This window comes from Melanerpes formicivorus, unplaced genomic scaffold (assembly GCF_026170545.1).
Source record: "Melanerpes formicivorus ecotype bairdi unplaced genomic scaffold, bMelFor1.0.p_v2 SCAF_162, whole genome shotgun sequence".
Classification (NCBI taxonomy): domain Eukaryota; kingdom Metazoa; phylum Chordata; class Aves; order Piciformes; family Picidae; genus Melanerpes; species Melanerpes formicivorus.
The window spans coordinates 499,936-521,934 of NW_027142514.1; the positions used below are offsets into that span (position 1 = coordinate 499,936).

General features: G+C 63.2%; 2 protein-coding genes across 7 annotated transcripts in view; both read right to left on the reverse strand.

Annotated features, from left to right (window-relative positions):
• Positions 1-1,373: 1,373 nt before the first annotated feature.
• Positions 1,374-20,384, reverse strand: AKNA (AT-hook transcription factor). Of its 2 annotated transcripts, none has more exons than XM_068168982.1 (22): positions 20,295-20,384; positions 13,419-13,693; positions 12,362-13,314; positions 11,777-11,851; positions 10,983-11,124; positions 10,246-10,403; positions 10,101-10,160; positions 9,915-10,015; positions 9,644-9,806; positions 9,424-9,551; positions 9,164-9,337; positions 8,774-8,981; positions 8,561-8,667; positions 7,293-7,525; positions 6,837-7,092; positions 6,321-6,497; positions 6,033-6,136; positions 5,724-5,870; positions 5,470-5,571; positions 5,264-5,374; positions 4,827-4,989; positions 1,374-4,544 (listed from the first exon to the last, which is right to left on the reverse strand). In XM_068168982.1, the coding sequence occupies exons 2-22, from the start codon at positions 13,579-13,581 to the stop codon at positions 4,262-4,264; spliced, it is 4,008 nt and encodes a 1,335-aa protein (XP_068025083.1). In that variant the 5' UTR covers positions 13,582-13,693; positions 20,295-20,384; the 3' UTR covers positions 1,374-4,261. The 2 variants fall into 2 exon arrangements, with proteins under 2 accessions (XP_068025083.1, XP_068025082.1); XM_068168981.1 differs by having other exon boundaries at positions 4,827-4,992.
• Positions 20,385-20,770: 386 nt separating this feature from the next.
• WHRN (whirlin) overlaps positions 20,771-21,999 on the reverse strand; it is a 77,085-nt gene continuing 75,856 nt past the window's right edge. For all 5 annotated transcript variants that reach the window (XM_068168987.1, XM_068168986.1, XM_068168985.1 and 2 more), the window contains one exon: positions 20,771-21,574. In XM_068168987.1, the coding sequence (XP_068025088.1) occupies positions 21,392-21,574 (183 nt within the window). In that variant the 3' untranslated portion in view covers positions 20,771-21,391. The remainder of the gene's footprint in view (positions 21,575-21,999) is intronic.

Here is a 21,999-nt window from a genome sequence, read left to right on the forward strand (position 1 = left end):
GGAGGGGGAGAGGGGGAAAGGGAGAAGGGAGGGGGAGAGGGGGAAAGGGAGAAGGGGGAAAGGGAGAAGGCAGGGGGAAAGGGAGAAGGGGCAAAGGGAGAAGGGGCAAAGGGAGAAGGGGAGAAGGCAGGGGGAAAGGGAGAAGGCAGGGGGAAAGGGAGAAGGAGGAAAGGGAGAAGGGGGAAAGGGAGAAGGGGGAAGGGAGGAGGGGGAAAGGGAGAAAGTGGAAGGGAGAAGGGGGAAAGGGAGAAGGGGGAAAGGGAGAAGGGGGAAGGGAGAAGGCAGGGGGAGAGGGAGAAGGGGAAAGCAGAGGAAAAAGGGGGAGGGAGAGGGGAAGGAAGGGGGAAATGGAGGTGGGACAGGGAGAAGGGGAGGGGAGGAAAGAAGGGGAAAAGGGAAGGGGGGAAGGGAAAGGGGGAAAGGAAAGAGGAAGGAGGATGGGGAAATGGAGGGGGGGAAAGGGGAAGGGGGGGAAATGGGGGGAAAGGAGGAGGAGAAAGAAGGGGAAAGGGAGAGAGGAGGAAAGAGGAGGAGGGGGAGAGGGTGAAAGGAAAGGGGGGGAAATGGAGGGGGGGAAAGGGAGAAGGGAAAAGGGAGAGGGGAAAAGGGGGAGGGGAAGGGGGAGAGGAGAGGGAGAGAGGGGAAGGGGGAGAGGAGAGGGAGAGGGGGGAAGGGAGAGGGAAAGAAATGGAAGCAGAAGGGAAAAAGGGAATGGGAAAGGGATAAGGAGAAGGAAAGAGGGGAAAAGAGGGAAAGGAAAAGGGGAGGGAAATGAGAGGGAGGGGGAAAGGGAAAGCACCAAACCATGTCCCTCAGCATCGCATCTACAGGGCTTTGAAACCCCTCCAGGGGTGGGGACTCCACCCTGGGCAGCCTGTGCCAGGGCTTGACAGCCCATTTTGGGGTAGAAATTGTTCCTCATGTCCAACCCAGCCCTCCCCTGTTGTGACCTGAGGCCATTTCCTGTTGCTTGGGAAGAACCCAACCCCCAGGTGGCTCCAGCCTCCTTCCAGGGAGCTGTAGAGAGCACTGAGGTCTTCCTTCAGCCTCCTTTTCTCCAGGCTGAACACCCCCAGCTCCCCCTCCCCAGCCCTGTTCTCCAGACCCTTCCCCAGCTTGGTTGCCCTTCTCTGCCCCTGCTCCAGCCTTCAATGTCCTTGGAGTGAGTGGCCCAGAACTGATCCCAGCACTCAAGATGTGATGTGGCCTCACCAGTGCCCACTCCAGAGGCACAATGACTTCCCTGGTCCTGCTGGCCACACTTGTGCTGATCCAAGGCAGGCTGCTGTTGCCCTTCTGCCTTGTGCTCAGCTGCTGCTGCCCCTTGTCCCCAGGCCCTTTCCCAGCCCCTCTTCCCCAGGAGACCCCAGAAGCCAAACAACTGCTTTTATTTCATCCAAAAATAGTTGATTCTCTCAGTACAAAATGCCACTGAGTGGCTCTGCTGGGCATTACAAAAACCAGACCCCAGACCTCCCCTCTGCTCCTGGCTACTGCCTTTGGGATAGTTAAAGATGGCTGCAGGCCCCCAGCATCCTCCCCAGCCAGGCTGGGGCTGGGGTCACAGCTTCCAGCATGGCTGTGACCTGGCCCCTCAGCTCACCTGGGATACAGACATCAGGAGATACAAACACAGACACAAAAGTCCTCATTAAAACCCCACCCCACATCCCCAACCCCCCCCCAAAGGGCAGCATTGGGGCACCCCACTCCCAGCCCCTCACTGTCCCCCCCTGCCCTGGGCTGGGTGCAGCAGCCAGGCTCAGCAGCTTTGGGAGGCTTGAGACCTGAGAGATGTGCTGGGGGTGTCAGTGGTTCCTTCCCCCCTCCCCCAATGCTGGCTCTTGGTACAACAACAACAACATCATCACAAATAAATAAGTCTGAGAGGGGCACTTCAGGAAGGGCCTGCACAAAACCACAGCTGGGGCACTGCAGCCAAGCTGCCCAGGGAGGGGGTTTGGCTGGACCCACCCTGGGGGGCACACAGAGGGCAGGCTCCACGTGGGTGCTGAGGGTCCCCCCTGCAGGGCTGGGGGCTGGGGGGGGCAGAGCTGTGCTCCCTGCTCCCACCACAGCCATGTCAGTAACAAAGAGGCATTGACTCATCACACCCAGCCTGGAGGTGCAGGGGCTCTGCAGACCCCCCTTCAGGGATGGATCCTTCCCCTGCTTCCATCTCCCAGGGGGGAGTTTTCCCTCCACCAGCCCTGGGAGTGCCAAGGAAAAGCCCAAATCGCTTTTTTTCCTGTCTGGATGACATCACAGACCCCAAAAACCCCAAACCCCACCCCAGAGATGCCCTAAGGATTGTGCTGGGAATGGGAAGCAGCGCACAGAAACCCCAGAATGGGTTGGGTTGGAAGAGATCTTTAGGATCACCAAGTCCAACCTTTGACCCAGCACTGCCAGGACCCTCAGCACCACATCTGTGAGGCTCTGAAACTCCTCCAGGGGTGGGGATCCAACCACTGCCCTGGGCAGCCTGGGCCAGTCTCTGAGAACCTTTTTAGGGAAGGAGTTTCTTCTAAGATCCAACCTAAACCTCCCCTGCTGCAGCTTTGAGGCCATTTCCTCTCATCCTATCACCTGATACAAGGGAGAAGAGAGCAACCCCCACCTGGCTCCAACCTCCTTTCAGGAGAGCAAGGAGGCCTCCCCTCAGCCTCTTCTTCTCCAGGCTGAACACCCCCAGCTCCCTCAGCTGCTCCTCCCCAGCCCTGTCCTCCAGACCCTCCCACCAGGGTTGTTGCCCTTCTCTGGACCTGCTCCAGAACCTCTCTCTAGAGCTGGATCCACATCCCTCTCTCCATCCAGCCCTACAGATGGCTGCATGGCCACCCAGCCAGCCCCAGGGGGGTGCTGCAGCTGCTCTCTGGCTCCTTTGGGTCACAAATACCCACAACCAACCACAAAAAGGGAACACACAGTGTGCCCAGGTGGCCAAGAGGGCCAATGGCATCCTGGCCTGCATCAGGAACAGTGTGGCCAGCAGGAGCAGGGAAGTCCTTGTGCCCTGTGCTCAGCACTGCTTAGGCCACACCTTGAGTCCTGTGTCCAGTTCTGGGCTCCTCAGGTCAGGAAAGAGGTTGAGTTGCTGGAAGGTGTCCAGAGAAGGGCAACAAAGCTGGGGAGGGGTCTGGAGCACAGCCCTGTGAGGAGAGGCTGAGGGAGCTGGGGTTGCTTAGCCTGGAGAAGAGGAGGCTCAGGGGAGACCTTCTTGCTCTCTCCAACTCCCTGCAGGGAGGTTGTAGCCAGGTTGGGGCTGGTCTCTTCTCCCAGGCAAGCAGCACCAGAACAAGAGGACACAGTCTCAAGCTGTGCCAGGGGAGGTTTAGACTCGAGGTGAGGAGAAAGTTCTTCACCGAGCGAGTCATTCAGCATTGGGATGTGCTGCCCAGGGAGGTGGTGGAGTCCCCATCCCTGGAGGTGTTCAAGAGGGGATTGGATGTGGCACTTGGTGCCATGGTCTAGTCATGGGGTCTGTGGTGATAGGTTGGACTCGATGATCCTCGAGGTCCTTTCCAACCTAAGTTTGTGATACTGTGACACACACACACACTGGGCTCCACCCCAAGGGCAGCACAAAGGGTGGAGGAGTCGCACACGGCTGGACCTCGGGCATTGAGTTCCCCACCCCAGGATGATGCCCAAGGGTTGGGAAGGGGGTTGGATGGATCAGGAGTCACAAGGGTTTCAGCCCATGCAGGCACAGAGGTAATGGCAGCTGCCCAGCAGGGGGCTCAGCTGGGTTGCAGCATAGAATCAAGAGTGGTTTGGGCTGAAAGGGACCTTTAAGATCATCCAGCTCCAACCCCCCTGCCATGGGCAGGGACACCTCCCACTAGAGCAGGTTGCCCCAGCCTGGCCTTGGAAGTCAGAGAGGCCCTAGAAGTGCTGAGCTTGGGGTGGTGGCTGCCCTAGGGGACACAGAGCCACCTCACTGGCCCCAGAGGATGGTGCTCAGAGCTGTGCTTGCACCTCAGGGTGTGATGGTGCAGGTCTTGGAGACCTCTACCCACACCTTGCCCCCTCCTGCAGCTTGGGCGGCCCTGGAAGCGGAGGCACAGAGAGAGGAGTGAGGCAGGACTTGGGCAAGAGATGGGGATGGGAGCCAGAGCAGGACCCTGGGGAGCTGCCTCCAGCCCCGTGCCCCCAGACTGGCAGAGAGTACCCAGCGTGGGGACACTTGTAGGGGCTCCATCCTCCTTCTGCTGCCCGTTGCAAGGGCAGGGAGGGCTCGGGAGGTGCGGAGGGCCGCTCAGAAGAGGCAGGAGCCGCGCAGGTCCCGCAGCCGGCCCAGCTCGCCGGCCAGCAGCCTGCTCATGCGGCTGGTGGTCAGCCTCATGCTCTGGGCAGCCTCCACGGCCTGGCTCAGCGAGCAGTTGAGATCCTCCAGCTCCTCCAGGTGCAGGCTCAGGCAGGGCCGGTGGGCAGCGCTGTGCTGCCGGGGTGGATGCTGTGCCCGCCGGTGCCCCGCGGCGCGGTGCGGGGGGACCCCGGCCAGGGCTGGGGCTGAGGTAGGTGCTGCTGGGGAGCAGTAGCTGGGGAGAAGGGGACAGAGGGTCAGCTTTGCTCCCGTGCTGCCTTGCTTTGCACCCCTCTCCCCCATCTCCAACCCCCAGCCCCCAGCCCCTTCTGCAGACTCCCCCCGACCAAAGGGAACCGGGGCCTGTGCGACCCTGCTCCCAGCCAGCTGCCACCCAGGTGCCAGGGCTCTGTGGGCTCTCTGGGATGGGCACAGCCCCTCCTGGGTTCACCCTGCTCCCCTGGGTGATGTGACCCCCTCCCACCCCCACCCCCCCCCGCCCAGGGAGCATCCTTACAGCAGGGAGGGCAGGTAAGGCACGAGGGGCACGGGCGCGAGGCAGCCAACGGCAGCGGTGGCAGCAGGGCTGGCTGCCAAGTACCAGAGGCTGGGCTGCTCCAGCTTCTCAGCCCGGGGCTCAGGCTGGCAGCCTGGGGAGGACCTGCCACTGGGGCCAGCATCTGCTGTGGGGAGGAAGGTGGTTAGATGGCCCCAGGTGGACCTTAGGTGTCCCCAGGGAGATGCAGCAAGTGGCAGCCCCGGGTGAGCCGCACCCCTGTGCCACACCAGGCTGGCGCTGCTGGGTGGAAGCAGCAGAGCCCACGGGGAGTGAGTGGTGGCACCACTGGTCACCACTTCTGTCCCCAGGCAGGGTGCCAGGGCTCTGAGGGGTGTTCCCTGTTCCCCCACCCCAGGGATGAGCTGTGCCAAGCATGGCCCATCTGTGTCACCCACCGTGTGTGGCTCTGTCCCTGCTGCCAGCCCTGGGGGTACCTATGGGTGCCCGGCAGGTGGGGCAGTGCATCCTCCTTGGGGTGCTGTGCTGGGGCTGCCTCCTGGCATCACCTGCCAGAGTCAATGCGTTAAAGCCATTAGTAGCTTCACTAGCAGGAGTTAGGGAGGGGCAGCAGGGGCTGGGGGCTGCTCCTGGGGGCACTCACCTGCTGGTCCCTGGCTCCTGTGGCACCGAGGGCATCCCGAGGGGCCTGGCTCTTCTCGGGGTGCCGGGGTGGCATGTGGCACCCCCGCCTGGTACCGTGTCCCTGCCACAACCCAGAGTCACCAGGGCCCCCAACGTGGGGATGGCCACCCCCAAGCTCCTGGCACCAGCCCCCTGGCACCAGCCCCCTGGCACCCGCCCCCTGGCACCCACCCCCTGGCACCAGCCCCCTGGCACCAGCCCCCTGGCACCCACCTGTGTACTGCCCCAGAAACGTCACCGCACCCGAGGGGCTGCCAGGGCTCTTCCTCGGGGAGGGGCTGGCCCGGGGCCCCCCGGGGGAGGGATCCAGCTTGGAGGTTGAGGCAGAGGAGAGGGAAGCAGGGTGGGATCTGGAGGGACCTGCAGGATCTGGGCTGAGTGCTGGGGGGTCCCACGGGGCCAACAGGACCTGCGTGGTCCCAGAGCACCCCCAGCACCTCTCTGTGTCTGGGGAGAGGGCGTGCAGGGAGCAGCCTGTCCCTGCTGTCCCTGCTGTCCCCACCCCAGCAGAGTCCTACTTACTGAGCTCCAGCTCCGGCCTGTCCCGGGGCACTGATGCCGACCGCCCCCTCCTCGTGGGTGCCACCCCAGGGGCCAGCCTGCCCCGTGCCAATGGGCTTGGCTCCCTGTGGAGGAGAGAGAGCCCCTGTCGCCACTCAGAACCACTGTCACCACCCAGACCCCTCGGTGTCTCCCCAGACATCCTCCTGCCCCACCACCCCGGATGGCCTGGGGCTGTCCCCCCGTGCTGACCCCGAGCACAGAGGGGTGCTGCCACCTTCCCCTTCCCAGGTCCCTCCAGCCACCTACCCCGAGGGCGTGGTGTCCTTGGGGGAGGCTGGCCCGTTGTCCCTTGGCTGCCTCCTGGGCAGGGTGGCAGGCAGGGTGGTGGCTTTGCCCCGGGGATGGCCGTGGGAGGGTCGCAGGCTCTCCTCCAGCCTCCGCTGCAGCCGCCACACCTCGTCCCGCAGTGCCCGGATGGCCTGGCTGCCAGGGGACGGGTGGCACAGTGAGGGACACCTGCAGCCAGCACAGCTCAGCTCCCACCCCTGCTGGCTGCTGCTGGGTGCCCCGTGGTGGGGGAAGTCCCCGTGCCCACCAGCACCACGCTGTGGTGCTTCCCAAACCCAAGCCTGGGGCTTGCCGGCGCTGGCTTCCAGTCCCACCTGTGTCATGAGTTTGCAGGACTCAGCCCCAGCTGGGCCCTGGCTCTCCAAGAGGGGAAAACCTGCTGCTGCCCCAGAGGCAGATCTTGGTGCCCTTGGGGACTTTGCTTGGGGGGGGGTGTCCCTGTGTCACCCAGGAGCTGAGCCCAGAGCCACTCACTCGCGCTGCAGACGGGAGCGCAGCAGGTCACAGCGAGACGCCTCAGGCATGGGGGGGCCAGGGGCCAGAGGGGAGGGCGATGGTGATCTCGGGGATGGTGATCTGGGGGATGGTGTTCTGGGGGATGGTGATCTGGGGGATGGTGTCCTGGGGGATGGTGTCCTGGGGGATGCTGGGGGGCTGGCTGGGCCCCTGGCCATGGTGGGGGGGTGGTCGCTGGTGCAGCTCCTGCCTTCTGCCTCCGAGTCCGTGTGAGCTGGGGAGGAGTGGAGGGGAAGCACAGTGAGCTGAGGTCCCTCCCCCCCCCAGGAGAGACCTGGGATAGCAGAGCCAGGAGGTGGGAGGCAGCTCAACGCCAGCACCCCGGGGAGGGGTGAGAGCCACCTGCAGTGCCAGGGTGCCTCCCAGAGGCCCCTCCTTGGGGACATGTCCCTCCAGGACTGGCTGACTACTCACTGCTGTCACCGCCGGCTCCCACCTCGCTGCCGGCGCTCTCAGCCCAGCGGTGGGGGGAGCTGCTCTGCCAGGGGGTGCTGGGGGGCAGGTGGGCACCCCCTGGGCTGCCCTGGCCGCCCGTGGGGTAGCTGCCTGCCGGCGGTGTCTCAGAGGGACGCGAGGCCACCTCCCTCTTCCGACGAGGACGGAGGGTCGCAGGGATGGGGATGGAGGGTCCCAGCGAGCCAGGGGGCCTGGGGATGGCACAGATCAAGTGGCAGCCCCCACAGTTTGTGCCCTGGTCAGGGCTCACCCTGCACATCTCCAACCCCCCACCCCAGCACCTCCTCCCTGCTCCCCATGTCCTCATCACCTCTCCACAGATCACAGAACCAAACAGGTTGGAAGAGACCTCCAAGATCATCAAGGCCAACTGATCACCCAGCCCTATCTGATCAGCCAGGCCATGGCACCAGGTGCCTCAGCCAGGCTCTTAAACACCTCCAGGGACATCATAGAATCATAGAACTGTCAGGGTTGGAAGGGACCTCAAGGCTTGGCCAGCTCCAACCCCCCTGCCATGGCCAGGGACACCTCACACTGCAGCAGGTTGCTCACAGCCACCTCCAGCCTGGCTGCAAACACCTCCAGGGATGAAGCTTCCACCACCTCCCTGGGCAACCTGTGCCGGGCTCTCACCACCCTCATGGGGAACAACTTCTTCCTCACATCCAATCTCAATCTACCCATTTCTAGTTTTGCTCCATCCCCCCCAGTCCTATCACTCCCTGACACCCTCAAAAGTCCCTCCCCAGCTTTCCTGTAGCCCCCTTCAGATCCTGGAAGGCCACAATTAGGTCTCCTCAGAGCCTTCTCTTCTCCAGACTGCACAACCCCAACTCTCTGTCTGTCCTCACAGCAGAGCAGCTCCAGCCCTCTGCTCATCCTCGTGGCCCTTCTCTGGATGTTGAACCCACCACCTCCCTGGGCAGCACATTCCAATGGCAAATCTCTCTGTGAAGAACTTGTTCTAAGATCAACCCTAAACCTCCCCTGGCACAGCTTGAGACTGTATCCTCTTGTTCTGGTGCTGCTTGCCTGGGAGAAGAGACCAACCCCCACCTGGCTACAGCCTCCCTTCAGGCAGCTGTAGAGAGCAAGAAGGTCTCCCCTGAGCCTCCTCTTTTCCCTCCATCCCTGCTCTCCTTTGGTGCCCCAAATCCCCCCAGAGAGAGCCAACAGCTGATGGACCCAAACCCCCAACCTTAAGTGAGGGCCCTGAGCCATACCTGGAGCCTGGGGGCTGGTGCTCAGGGGTGTGCATGGGGGGGGACACCCTGCTGGCCTCCGAGCCCACAAAGCCGCTGTCCGTCTCCGGGGACACGATGCGCTGCTCCTGTGGGCGCAGCAGGGAGAGCAGCATTGGTGCTGAGCACCCCCAGGGCCCCCAGCAGAGTCTGGGGGTGCTGGCAGACGGGATCCTGTGGTCCCAGGGGACTCACCTTGCGGGAGCAGTGCTGGGTGGCAGCGCTGCCCACCCCACTGCTGCCGTGGGACACGGGGGCCTGCGGTGGGTTGGGGACCCCCAGGGGAGGCTTGGCTGTGGCTGGTGGCTCCTCAGTGGTGGCGGTGGACAGGTGGCCCTGTGTCCTCCCTGGCCATGGGGTCGTCCTGGGGGGCAGCAGCACAGCTCTCCTCTCTGGGGGGTGCCTGCAGGGAGAGCACAGAGCATGAGCAATGGGGCAGAGCAGCCCCAAGGGTGGGCACAGGCCCTGGCGCTGCCAGCTCGCCCAGGGAGGCTACAGACTGCAGCCCCTCAGTGCCAGTGAGAGACCTGACCTAAGACCTCTCTCTCGCCCTGCCTGAGGGACCTGTCCCCCCACAGCACTTACAGTGGGGAGGTCTCAAGGTCAGGCACTTCCTCCAGTGACCATGTCCTCCTGGGGACTGTGCTGGGGCCACCATCCCCTGCTGCAGGCCCATCCACCTCCTCCTGGGACCCGCTTGCTGTCAGGCTCAGCTGCTCCAGGCTCAGTGACTCCGGCAGGGACTTGAGGTGCTTGTACCTGGGGGCATGCACAGGCAGATGCTGGCAGGTTTGGGGAGCCACTCCCTGCCTGCATCCCCCCCTGCCCTCTTGGAGAGCACTCACTGCTGCAGCAGGTCACCGAAATCCTCCTCCACATGCTGCTGCTTGTTCCAGAGGGGCCTGGGCAGCCACTCAGTCACAGCCTCACTGTCCCCCACTGCCCTCTGGGGACCTTCTGTCTGCGTGGGGCTCTGCAGGGCACAGCAAAAGGGGGTCAGAGATTCATGACCGCCACCCCAGCACTTTCTCATCCCTAGCCCCCCTCCAGCCCAGCCCTGCTCACCTCGGGGTGCAGGGAGCTGGGGGTAGGTGATGGGGAATGGGCTGGAGGGGAGTGGGCCTGGGGTGGGTGTTGAGGGGGGAGCTGCCGCCTGGCCCCAGGCTCCAGCCGCTCCTTGAGCTCCTCCAGGCACAGCCCCAGGTGGAAAATGTCCCCTTCCAGTGAGCTGCAAGACAGGGACCAGCAGTGTCAGGGAGAGCCCAAGCCCTGCAGCACGGGGGGCAGTCCCCAGCAGGGGCTGGGGCTCTGTGCAGGGTGGGGGTCAGGCACTCACCGGTCAGGATCAAAGCCCCCCGAGGCGTCGGGGTGCTGCTGCCGGGCCCCCAGGTACGCCTGCTCCAGAGCATCCTGCACAGCCTTCAGCTTCCTCAGCCTCTGCAGCACAACCGTGGCCATGTCCCCACCACCCACCCGGCCCCTCTTCACCCCAGGGCTGGGTGCAGGGATGGGGCTGACATACCTGGAGCTGCTCCCGGGGCGCGGGGCTTCCCCCCCGGATCCAGCCTTCGAAGGATTCCACCTGGGAGAGGAGGGGCTGAGCCTGGCTCTGCTGGAGCCCCCTACCACAGCCTCCCACCACATGTCCCCCCCCACCTGGGGCTTGCCTGTGCCTGCAGCTTCTGGGTCTGTCCCGCCAGGGTCCGAGTCAGCTGGGGCCCCGAGCAGCAGCAGGGCCCCGGGCAGGCAGGGCAGCACCCACCGGCTGCAGGTGGGGAAGGAGGTTGAGATGATCTCCTCTGGTCTGCTGGTCCCAGGGCTGGAGCTGCAAACCCCCACAGAACCCCAGCATGGTGAGGGCTGGAAGGGACCTCCAGGGATCACCCAGTCCAAGCCCCCTGCTGAAGCAGGACACCCACAGCAGCTTGCCCAGCAGCACAATGGCCAGGGGGGGTTGGAATCACTCTAGAGATGACTCTCTGGGCTCTCTCCAGGGCTCCAGCACCCTCACACCAAAGAATTTCCTCCTTCTTCTGGGTTCCACTTTGTGCTCATTGCTCCTTGTCCTATCACTGGGCACTGAAGAGTCTAGCCCCAGCCTCTTGCCCTCCTCATGCTGAGCATTGCTCAGCTCCCCTCTGGGGCTGCTCCTCTCCAGGCTCAACAGCTCCAGGGCTCTCAGCCTTTCCTCTTCACAGAGGTGCTCCAGGGCCCTCAGCAGCTTTGTATCCTCCACTGGACTCTCTCCAGTAGCTCCCTGCCTCTCTGAACTGAGGAGCCCAGAGCACAGGGAGAAGGTGATGCTGGGAGCACCCAGAGCATTGTCCCCACCATGGTCCTAGCTGAACATCCCCCCCAAAACAGAGCAGGAGATGAGCCAGAAGGGTAACAGGGTTCAACACACCTCCACTTGGTGAGGCTGTGGCCATGCTGAAAGCTGCTGTCCTGGCCTGTGGGATGCTGAGGGCCAGCACCTGGCAGCCTGTGCCCATGGTGCCCATGGCCAGACTGCGGCTGGGCTGCGGTGGGTCAGCATAGAGACTCACCTGGGGGCAGGGAGAGGGGATTGAGACACCCACCCTGCACTCCAGTCCTGGCACTGCCCACCCAGCCATGCACCTGGGGCAGCCTGAAGCCCCCACCCCTACAGGGACTGCAGGCCAGGGGGTGGGGGAGAGGGTGGGGAGTGTGAAGTGGGGGCAGAGCCTGGGCAGGGTGGGTGGAGGTGAGGGCAGAGCCTGGGCAGGGTGGATGAAGGTGGGGTCAGAGCCTGGGCAGGGTGGGTGGAGGTGAGGGCAGAGCCTGGGCGGGGGGGGGGGGGCAGAGCCTGGGCAGGGTGGCACAGCCAGCCAGCAGCCCTGCCTCAGTTTCCCTGCAGGTGCAGTGGAGCTGTGCAGGAGGCTGACACGGGGCCAGGCTTCCACCCTGCCATTTCAGGGACGTGCCCTGCAGCCACCTCTGCCATTCTGGGGCTGTTCCAGCTCAGCCTGGCACAGAGGGGAGGCCTTCAGGTTGGGGGGGACCCAGAGGCCCCAGGTGGGCTCTATGGCCACAACCCCCTCCCTGAGCTGGGCTTGCTCAACCACAGCTCCCCAGGAGGAAGGGCAGGGGGAGCCAGGGGAGGAAGACACCCCAGAGAACCGTGGGGAGGGGGAAGCAGAGCAGGGAGCTCCCCAGCTGCCCCCTGCAGCCACCCACCCTGGCCCCCAGGCGCAGCTGGTCGATGGTGTTCTCGGCCTCGGCGTACTTGGTCAGCAGCTTGTGGTAGTCATCCTGCGGGGGGGGGACGTGTAGTGGGTGACAGCCCCCAGCAAAGGGAGGGCGGGGGGGGGAGGGTCCCTCTCATGGCACAGGGAGCACACCCTGGGTTGCAGAAAGCCACCCCCCAGAGCACCCAGCACAGCTGGTGCAGATGTGGCTCACGGGTCTCTGCATGGGGGACAGTCACCCTCAGCCCCCAGAGGACAGGAGGGCATCCCAAGGGACAAGCATCCTGGGGGTGATGAGCATCGGGGGGGATGGGGGGGAGACCGGGAGGGGGAGGTGTGTTGTACAACCATCCTGGGGGTGGAAATGAGCATCCCTGCCGTGTCCTTCCCTCCTCACCAGCCCCCATGCAGCACCAGGAAGGGGTGACCAGCACCAAACCGCCTCCCACGGGTGACACAGGGCCGGCTGACAGGGCTGGCGACACCTCCATTCCACCTGCACCCCCCGGTGCCCCCTCCCCGCAGCCGCTCCCAGGGAGGCGCCCCCGGCTGGACGGGCGGAGCAGGGCGGTACCTGGAGCTGCTGCACCAGCGCCGTGGCTCGCCTGGGGGACCTGAGCTCCAGCGGCACGCCGGGGCTGGCGGGGGGCTGCGGAGGGGCTCCCTCCCCGCTGCTCAGCAGCACCTCCCGGACGATCTCGGCCGGGGACTTGAAGCCGACGGGGCCGCCCGGGGCCCGGGGGCGGGCGGGCAGGACGCGGCCCCGCGGGGGCCGGTAGCTCTGGTCGAACTTCACCCGGGCCTCCACCTTGGAGAGGTCGGGCAGGGGGTGGTTGAGCCTCCCGCGGCCGTACTGGGTGCTCTCGGCCGTGCCACTCTCTCTCGCCCCTCGGCCGCCCGTGTCTCGTCGCCGGGGGCTCAGGGACCGCAAGGGTCGGGCGGGTTTGGAGGGCAGCGCCGTGGGGGTTGTTTTCCTGGGCACCCGGGACCGGTCACGTAGCCGGGGTGCAGGGGGGGTCCCACCGCTCCAGGGCTCCCCGGTGGGTGCCAAGGTGGAGGTGCCAGGGGCTGGCAGATCCGTCCCAGCTGGCTTGGGGCTGGGCTCGATGCCGGTGGTATCATGGGGGGCAGCGGTGGAGAGGGGCAGCAGGAGGCTCCGGCTCGGGGTCCAGCCCGGGCCGTGTCCCCCGCTGGCATCTCCAGCCGTGCCCCAGCCCCGGTGGCGGCGGGACGGGGTGGAGGGGCCAGGGCTGGTGTCCGACAGCCCTGAGGTGTCGGCGCCGTCGGTGCTGCCGGCGCGGGGCTGGCACAGAGCCCGGCCACGCCGCAGCGCCTCGGGGCTGCCGCTGGACCCCGAGCCCCACTGGCCCTCGTAGGAGAGCTCCGGGTAGGGCTCCCCATCGCTCTCTGCCCCCCAGAGCCCCTCATCCCCCCGCGAACTGTCTCGCTCCTCCTCCACCAGGTCCCGCCGCGGGTGCCAGCGACCCTCCTCCGCCGGGGACCCTACCGCCAGGCCCTCGCTGTCGCCTGCAAAACACCAGCGCCCAGGGGTGCCACCAGCCAGCCGGTGCCCCCCGGCCCCTCAGAGCCCCTCATCAGGGTCTCTGGGCTTCAGAGAAGACACGACTCACCCGACGGGGGGCTCCCGGCATCCTCCCCCAAGCCAATCACCCCATCTTCGTCCATTCGCCTTTCAAAGTCGTCGTCTTCCTCCTCCTCCTCCTCCTCCTGCTCTGCCCCGCCGCGCCTCAGCTGTGTTTGTGTCCAGCGCAGCCATGGTGCCGGGCTGGCCATGCCCGCGGGCACTCTGTCCCTGTCACTTGTGCCGCTTCATGGCCCGGCGCCGGGGGCTGTGGCAGGCTGGGGACCTCCTTGCCACGAATGTAGGTCACAGCATCGCCGCGTCCTGGCGGGGGCCGAGCGAGAGGGGGGGATGCTCAGTGGGCTCTGCTCGAGGCATCCCCTCCTCCAACTGCCAGGGACGCCCCCAGACCCTGGGGACAAGAGAAGCCCCCCAGGGCCACTCCAAAAGGCTTTTTCCCCACCCAGGGAGGGCACTGGGCGACACTCAGCCCATGCTGGCACCCTCTTGATGTCACCCCAACCAGGCAGCCACAGCCTGGGGACCCTTAGTGGTGCCACCAGGGCACAGGACAGTGCTGGGGTGGGGAGGCAGAAGCATCCCCAGGCCCCTCTGGGAAAGGGATCCCGAAAATCTCACTCCCACAATGACCCCAAAGCAGGAGCTGGCCCTCCCCCCACTGCTCAGCGTGCCGGGGCTCCCAGCGCTGCAGCCCCAGAGACACCGGATGCCAAAACCCCAGCCGTGGGGCAGGAAGCAAGAACGGCCCTGGGGCTTTCCCAGCAAGGCCTCCTCAGCCCTGCCTGAGCCCTCCACAGCCCAGGGCAGGCCGCCAGGGGCTGCAGGTGGCAGCTGCCCACAGAGGCTGCTGGCTGGGACCCATCCACAGCAACCAGCCCACGGCAACCCCAACTCAACCCCAGAGCAAGCAGCTTCGGCCAGGGCACACTCACCCCACAGCAGCAGCACCCCTGGGACATCCCCATCACTGTGACACCCCCCCCCCCCGAGGGCCCCCAAAGCAGCACCTCTCTGAGCAACCCCAAAACTTTCCTGTGCCTCTCTGAGGGCTTTTGCAGAAGTAGGAAACCACAGCTTGGGTGGTTCCTGCCAGTTCCTAGGTGACCACAAATGTTTTAACCCCATCAGGCCTTGCCTGGCCAGGAGGCCCTTTCATCAAAACCTTGATTGGGTGTTTTTTAATCCCTACCACCCCCCAGATTCACCCAAATGACCCCAAAGTTCAGCCAGGCAGACTTCTCCAAGGAGAGGCTCACCGGCCCGAGGTGCTCCCCCTGGCCCTGGGAATGCTGCAGTCACCATCAGGCAGCCTGCTGCCCTGGTGCTGTTTGCAGGCAGTTAATTAAGACAGCTCGTTAGTGTGCAATTAGTGGCACGAGCAGGGAAGCTGAGCAAGCTCCCAGCTGCTAATGAGACCCTGGCATGGTCCCTGGGGTGGCTGCGCTCAGCCAGGGGGATTTTGGGGTGGTTTGGGGGAGGTGCTGCTGGCTCAGGGGTGGTGATGCTACTGCTGCATGCTCCAGGGAGCTCCTCCAACCCACCCCACAGCCTCAGATCTGCAGAGTTTAAATCCTGCCCTGAGAGAGGGTTTGGGGGTTGTCTTCTAGTGGCACCCAGCACCAAGGTCCTCAGGCACTGTCCTTGCACTGGCAGCAGGGTGATCCCAGCCCTGGCTGCATACAAGGAGAGGCTGAGGGAGCTGGGGTTGCTTAACCTGGGGAAGAGGAGGCTCAGGGGAGAGCTTATTGCTCTCTACAACTACCTGAAGGGAGGTTATAGCCAGTTCTCTTCCCCCAGGCAATCAGTACCAGAACAAGAGGACACAGTCTCAAGCTGTGCCAGGGGAAGTCTAGGCTGGAGGTGATGAGAAAGTTCTTCAGAGAGAATTGTTCACCATTGGGATGTGCTGCCCAGGGAGGTGGTGGAGTCCCCATCCCTGGAGGTGTTCAGGAGGGGATTGGATGTGGCACTTGGAGCCATGGTTTAGTAGTCATGAGGTGTTGGGTGCCAGGTTGGACTTGGTGATCTTTGAGGTCTCCTCCAACCTAATTGATTCTATGATTCTAAGAGGAGGCTCAGGGGAGAGCTTATTGCTCTCTATAACTCCCTGAAGGGAGGTTGTAGCCAGGTGGGGGTTGGTCTTTTCTCCCAGGCAAGCAGCACCAGAACAAGAGGACACAGTCTCAAGCTGTGCCAGGGGAGGTTTAGGCTGGAGGTGGGGAGAAAGTTCTTCCCATCAAGAGAGACTGGCCATTGGAATGTGCTGCCCAGGATGGTGGTGGAGTCCCCATCCCTGGAGGTGTTTAGGAGGGGATTGGATGTGGCACTTGGAGCCATGGCTTAGTAGTCATGAGGTGTTGGGTGGTAGGTTGGACTTGATGATCTCTGAGGTCTTTTCCAACCTGCTTGATTCCATGGGCTGCTGACCCAGCATGTCCCTGTGAAACCACTGCCTCACTCCCAGGAAAGGACCTTCTCCAAGCAGGTCCTCTTCTGGAGTTCTCATTTACACCACTGGGACCAGCTTTTGTGTTGCCTCTTTCCCCCCAGAGGGTAGCAGAGGTGGCACTTGGAGCCATGGTTTAGTTCTCAGGAGGTGCTGGGTGCTAGGCTGGACTCGATGATCTCTGAGGTCTTTTCCAACCTTCTTGATTCTGTGATTCTGTCCTTGGGGCTTTCCAAAGCACCTCTTAGGGCCTCACAAACCTCCTGGGGGGTCTGCAGGAGGTTTTTTGGCCATACACTGATTGGGCAACTTCACTTTCTGCCCCTGGAGATGCTCCACAGCTTCTCCTGCCTCCAGGGTGCTGCCAGCAAGGAGGAGAGGGCTTCCCATGGGATGCTTCAGGATCTGTGGGAGCTCAGCACAGCTGAAGAGCAATTTTGGCTTTAGGCCCTCTCAAAGTAGGATGTTTCCAGCCCTGAGACCTTCCTCACATCCTGGCCTGGAGAAGCAGCACATGATGGAGGTGGGGAGATTCAGGCTGGAGGTGAGGAGGAAGTTCTTCCCCATGAGAGTGGTGAAGCCCTGGAATGGGTTGTCCAGGGAGGTGGTTGAGGCCCTGGAGGTGTTTAAGCCCAGGCTGGCTGAGGCTCTGGCCAGGCTGATCTAGTGTGGGGTGTCCCTGCCCATGGCAGGGGGGTTGGAACTGGCTGATCCTTGTGGTCCCTTCCAACCCTGACTGATTCTATGACACTATGAATGTGCCCTCAACCCACCTCAAACCCTGCAGCAGCCCCCAGAGCTGGGGAGCCCCAAACATCATCCCTGGGCAGGGGAGGGGGGTCCCAGCAGGTGTGTGGTGGGTGAAAGGAGCCTGTGGGTCCTGCTGTCTCGGGGTGAAGGAGGTTAAAATGTTTCCTATGTGGTTTTGGCAGACTCTTCCCTACCCCACAGCCATCACCCCAGTTCTGAGCAGTGTCTCTCACCATCCCCCCAGCTACAGCAGCCCCAGCCTGAGGATCTGCTGGCAAAGCCAGCCTCAGTTATGGCTTTCCCCAGACAGTCTCTCTGCCAGTGGTCCTGGTGGTAAGAGAGAAAAATCTGTGGGTTGTTTGTTGTTTTTTCCCCCCCTTGAAGTGAGCTGCTGGCTGCCATGGTAGCACAGAACAGCCTGGGGAACGATGTGGCCACGTACTGGGGAGCCACAAAGCAGATGGAAACAAAGCCAAGTGTGTCTGTGTCTATAAATATAGACAGATAGCCCTCAGCAAAGCTGGGGCTTTGCACCAGGGGGACCAGAGACAGAGCTACAAAGAAGTTTCAAAACCTCAGCTAGAAAATGTCTTGCACCCCTGGGCTCTCTGCCTGAGAGCCTCAGCCTCCCTCCTGCCCTTTCACACTCAGCCAGGGCCGTCCTGACTTTGTAGTGAGGGCTGTGAAGGTGCTGTGGGAGCATCTCAGGGAGGGGAAAAGCTGAGAGCCCTGGGGCTGTGGAGCCTGGAGAAGAGCAGCCCCAGAGGGGAGCTGAGCAATGCTCAGCAAGAGCTAAAGGGTAGGGGGTGAGAAGCTGGGGCCAGACACCTCCCAGTGGCAGGACAAGGGGCAAGGGGCACAAACTGGAACCCAGGAGGCTCCATCTGAAGGGGAGGAGAAAGTTGTTTGGTGTGAGGCTGCTGGAGGCCTGGAGCAGGCTGCCCAGAGAGGTTGTGGAGTCTCCTTCTGTGGAGAGATTCCAACCCCAGCTGGCCGTTGTGCTCCTGTGCAAGCTGCTGGGGGTGCCCTGCTTCAGCAGAGGGGGAGGGGTTGGACTGGCTGATCTCCAAAGGTCCCTTCCAACCCTCAGATTTCTCCCTCAGAGGTGGATGTGAGTTCTGCCAGGTCTCTTGCCTGGCCAGCAGGCAGGAGGAGTCCTCTCTGCCCATCCCTGCCCTCACCTCCTAATCTCCAATCCACCTGCAGGCAGCTTCCCCTTCCACCACGCTGAGCCTGCCCCTCTCCTGCAAAGCCCAGCAGGACAGAGAGATGGAGCTGGCAAAGCTGAGGCCACCCCAACTCACTGCATGTGTGATGCAGAACAAGCAGCACACCCCAAGCCCACCACGAAGCAGCGCAGTGTCCCCATCGCTGCTCCTGGGTTTATTGGTGGTGACAGCAGAGGAAGACACCACAGCCCCAGCCCCAGGGCTTGCTTGGTGACATGGAGAGGAGGGGACAAGGCTGCTGTCACTCTGCCTTCACTGTCTTGTCAAGCCTTGGGCAGAGGAGGAGGATTGGGGAGGCTCTAATCCCCCGGGGAAGGGAGTTCAAGCTCCTCCTGCCTCCCAGACAGGCACATTCGTGCCTGTCTGGGAGGCAGGAGGAGCTTGAACTCCCTTCTTGATCAAAGGGGGTGGTGATTTTCTTCTCCTAAACCATGAAACCCACCCCCAGACCTCTTTCCTGCTTAAAAAGAGAGGTTAAAAAGCAAAGAAAGGATGATGCTTGGTCCTGGTGCCCTTGCAGGGAAGGGTTAGCCGTGTCCCCTTCCACTTCCCAGCTCAGCTGTTTTTGTCTGAGCAGGAGCAGCACGTTGCCATCTCTTTTGTTTTGGAGAGAGGGGGGTGGTGGTGGTGGTGGTGGTTTGAAGGAGGCCAGAGCAGCAGCCTGGGGCTGAAACTTGGCAAGGGGCTTCTGCACTCCAGGAGGGAGGAATTCCTGGTTCATAAAGTTTTCCCTTTTTAAGCTCAGAGTCTTGCTCTACGAACGTGAAAGAGGGCAGAGGAGCAGAAATGCTGCTTGCTTGGTTTGCAAAGCATGGGAGAAACCATCACAGTGAGGAAGAGCCTGGCAAACCCTCCTTGTCCTGCTCCTACATCATCTCTCCAAAGCCCTTGTGTTGTCCCCCCCCAAGTTCCATGTGGGCCATGTCCCCACCAAGTTCCTCTCCCTGTATCAGGTTCACAGATTGCATTGGCTTGGTAGGGACCCCCAAAAGTCATCCTGTCCAACCCCCCCTGCAGTCAGAAAGGACATCTCAGGCTGCCACAGGGCCTCAACCACTTCCCTGGGCAACGTGTTTCAGTGTTTCACCATGCTCATTGTGCAGAACTTCCTCCTAAAGTCCAACCTAAATCTGTCCTGCTCCAGTTTCAAACCATTGCCCCTCCTCCTATCATCCCAAGCCCTCCTAAACAGTCCCTCCCCAGCCTTCCTGCAGGTCCCCTCCCTCAGATAGTGAAATACTCCCCCCGGGCTTCCTCATATTCCCATGGAGAAGTGCCAAAGCCCTGAGGAAACGACATCTCTCCATCACTTGCACCTAAGACAAGCCCTGTGGTGGGACAAGGAGCTGCTCCCACGGCCAGGTTCCTACCTCCCCCCCGGCACATCAGCCCCACGCAGGGTCCTGTTTTGCCTGGGGACAGCCTTGTCTCCAGGGTCTGCTCTGGAAAACGGCAGGGCTGCCCCCCCGGGCTGAACCTCAGCGTCCCAGTGGGAGGTGGGGCGAGACAGGGCAGCCAGTGAAGGGCAGCAGCCTTAATCCCCGTCTGGAGAGAGCTGCCACCGCCGCGACAGAGCCGGGGGCACAGAGATCCCTTATTAGCGCAGGGCAGGAGGAGGCGGCGGGGGGACACGGGAGGGCAGCCAGCCTCTAGCAGCGTGCGGTGGGGCTAACCAGCAACAGGCTGCGCTCGGGCGAACAGCCTGCTCCAGGTCTCCAGGGAGTCCTCAAAACATCCCCGCATGGGCGGGGAGGCACCCAGGGCACCCATGGACTGACTTCAGCTGCCCTTGAAACGAAACAAGGAACTGGAGCGGCAGGCAGCCCCCGCAGCTTCCCTCGGAGGAGCGGCAGGCAGCCGCACGGCCTCGCGTCCCGCAGCCTCCGGGCTTGGCTGCCAGCCGCCCTCGGGCCACGCCAGCCTGATGAAACCCTCCCGAAACCCTGCCGCGCAGAGCCGGGAGGAGGATTCGGCCCTGGGCGGGGAGGAAGCAGCGGAGTAAGGAAAGTTACGGCAAGTTTCCCCGGGGCCGCCAAGGCTTTGGCTTTGATGCAGGATAACGTGGGATGGCGCGGGGTGATGCGAAAGGGCAGCGGGTGGCGTGGGGCAGCACACGGGTGGGTGACAAGCGGCGCAGCGACGAGTCCCACATCCCGCACGGCGCATCTCCTCCACGACACGACTCCCACCCAAGGATCACAACCGGATCCCAGCTGCGAGCCAGCCCCGCCAGAGCCGGGGAGGTACCGGATGCGGCCCCCCCACACCCGCCTCCAGGATGGAACCAGCCCCGTGGGGCGCCAGCTGCGCATCCCCCGGGGGCCCTCTCCTTCCCACCCCCGCGGCTTACAGCGAGCACCCGCGCTGGGCCCCACGCCCCGCTCCAACCCCGGAGGGGCACATCTGGCGCTGGCAGCACCGCCGGAGAAGGGCCACTGTCCCTGCCCGCTCCTCCAACAGCTGCCCCGCGGCTTCTCACCTGCAGGCAGAGCCCGGCCGGCCCCTCATCACCCGGCGTTGGGCGGCTCCGTGCCCCGGCCCCAATCGCAACCCCGGCCCCGGCCCCGCCGCCAGCTCCGGCTCCTCCCGGCCCGGCCCCGCCGGACAATAGCACAGCCCGCCGGCGGCCTCATTAGCATACTCCCAGGGCCCAGCCAATCAGAAACGAGAGCTCGGGGGAAGGAACTCCGCCTTCTTCGGCAGACGACCAATCAGGGGCGCTCATTAGCATAATTTATGTCGTGGGGGCTCCCCATGCCGCAGCCAGAGGAGGTCAGGGGCTGCCCCTGCTTCTGGTCATCCCCATTCCCATCCCCGGCCCGATGGCCCTGGCTGGGGACAGGAATGGGGACAAAACAATCATCTTCCCCAAGATCCCCGCCTCCCCCACTCATATATATATTTTTTCCCCTACCCTGATAAGATTTATTGGAAAAAAACCACCCAGAAAAGCAATGAAAAGCACAAGCTCTGTAATTTATAAACACGACGTTGCCAGCAATGTACAAGGCCTCCGGTTGCTCTCTCTGCATCCTCTCCCCGTGGCATGGTGCCACCCCGAAACCATAACTAAAAGCCCCTCCAGCCTGAGCCCACGGCTCCAGCTTTGCTTTGCGTGTGGCACTCCAGCGGCAGCGGCGACAGCCTGACCTCTGCTGTCCTCCTTTGCCTCGCTCCCAGGGGCGCAGGGGCGGTCCCCCCCCAGGGCAGGGTCCCCCCCCCCCCATCCCCCGAGAGAGGGCAAAGATGGTGATTATTGTTTTATCCTTTGTTTGGTTTTAAGGGACGTGCACCGATTTCTACCCATTCTCAGCCTGCCCGACCTAGCGGGCAAAGGGACGTTTTGGGGTACAAGCTGGGGGAGGGGTGTCTGCGCGTGCGGGCTCTGAGCGGGGGGGGGGGGATGGGGATGGGGGGTGGTGTGGTGGTGGGATGCTGCTTTTTCAACCCCGGTTTGGGCGCTTCCCCCTCTACTCCATCCCAAGCCGCGTCCTTCAAACACCTCCCCCCCCATTCCCCGACCCTCCCCTTCCCCCCCCCCCGCCGCCAACCCTCCGCGCCCCGGTTTGAGGTTCCCTAGAGGGCGACGTTGAACTCTGTGACCAAAAAATCGATGTAGTCCTTCTCCTTCAGCTTAAAGGCTTCAGCGATGATGCGGGCGGCTTCCCGATGCTCTTTGCCCTGCAGCCCCGTGCCGTTCACCTCCAAGATGACGTGGCCCACCTTCAGCTTCCCACAGTTGTGTGCCGAGCCCCCACGCTGCGGGAGAAAGGTGGCTTCAGCTCCCGGTTCCAGCCCTCCGGTGGAGGGGGGGGGTGGGGGGGAGGATAGGAAATGTTTCGCTGCCATCCTGTTCACCCTGACCTGGCGTCCGCCAGGTCAGGGTGAACAGGATGGCAACGAAACATTTCATGGTTGTGGGGGGAGAGTGGGGATGAATTTGCCTTCCCTCCTGCATCCTCCTGCAGCTTAGCAGCAGCTGGAGTGACCAAACCCAACCAACTCTGTTTCTCTCTTCCCCCCCCCACCTCTAAATAACTTCGATTTGGCCCCAAGTAAACAGCAGGCGAAGTGGTGGTGGTGGAGACAGCTCCTGAGGGCTCAGCTCCTCGGATATCATCCGCCACTTCCCCCTTGCCCGGTCTTCCAGACATCTGGAGACACCAGCCAAGCTTTTGGGGCTG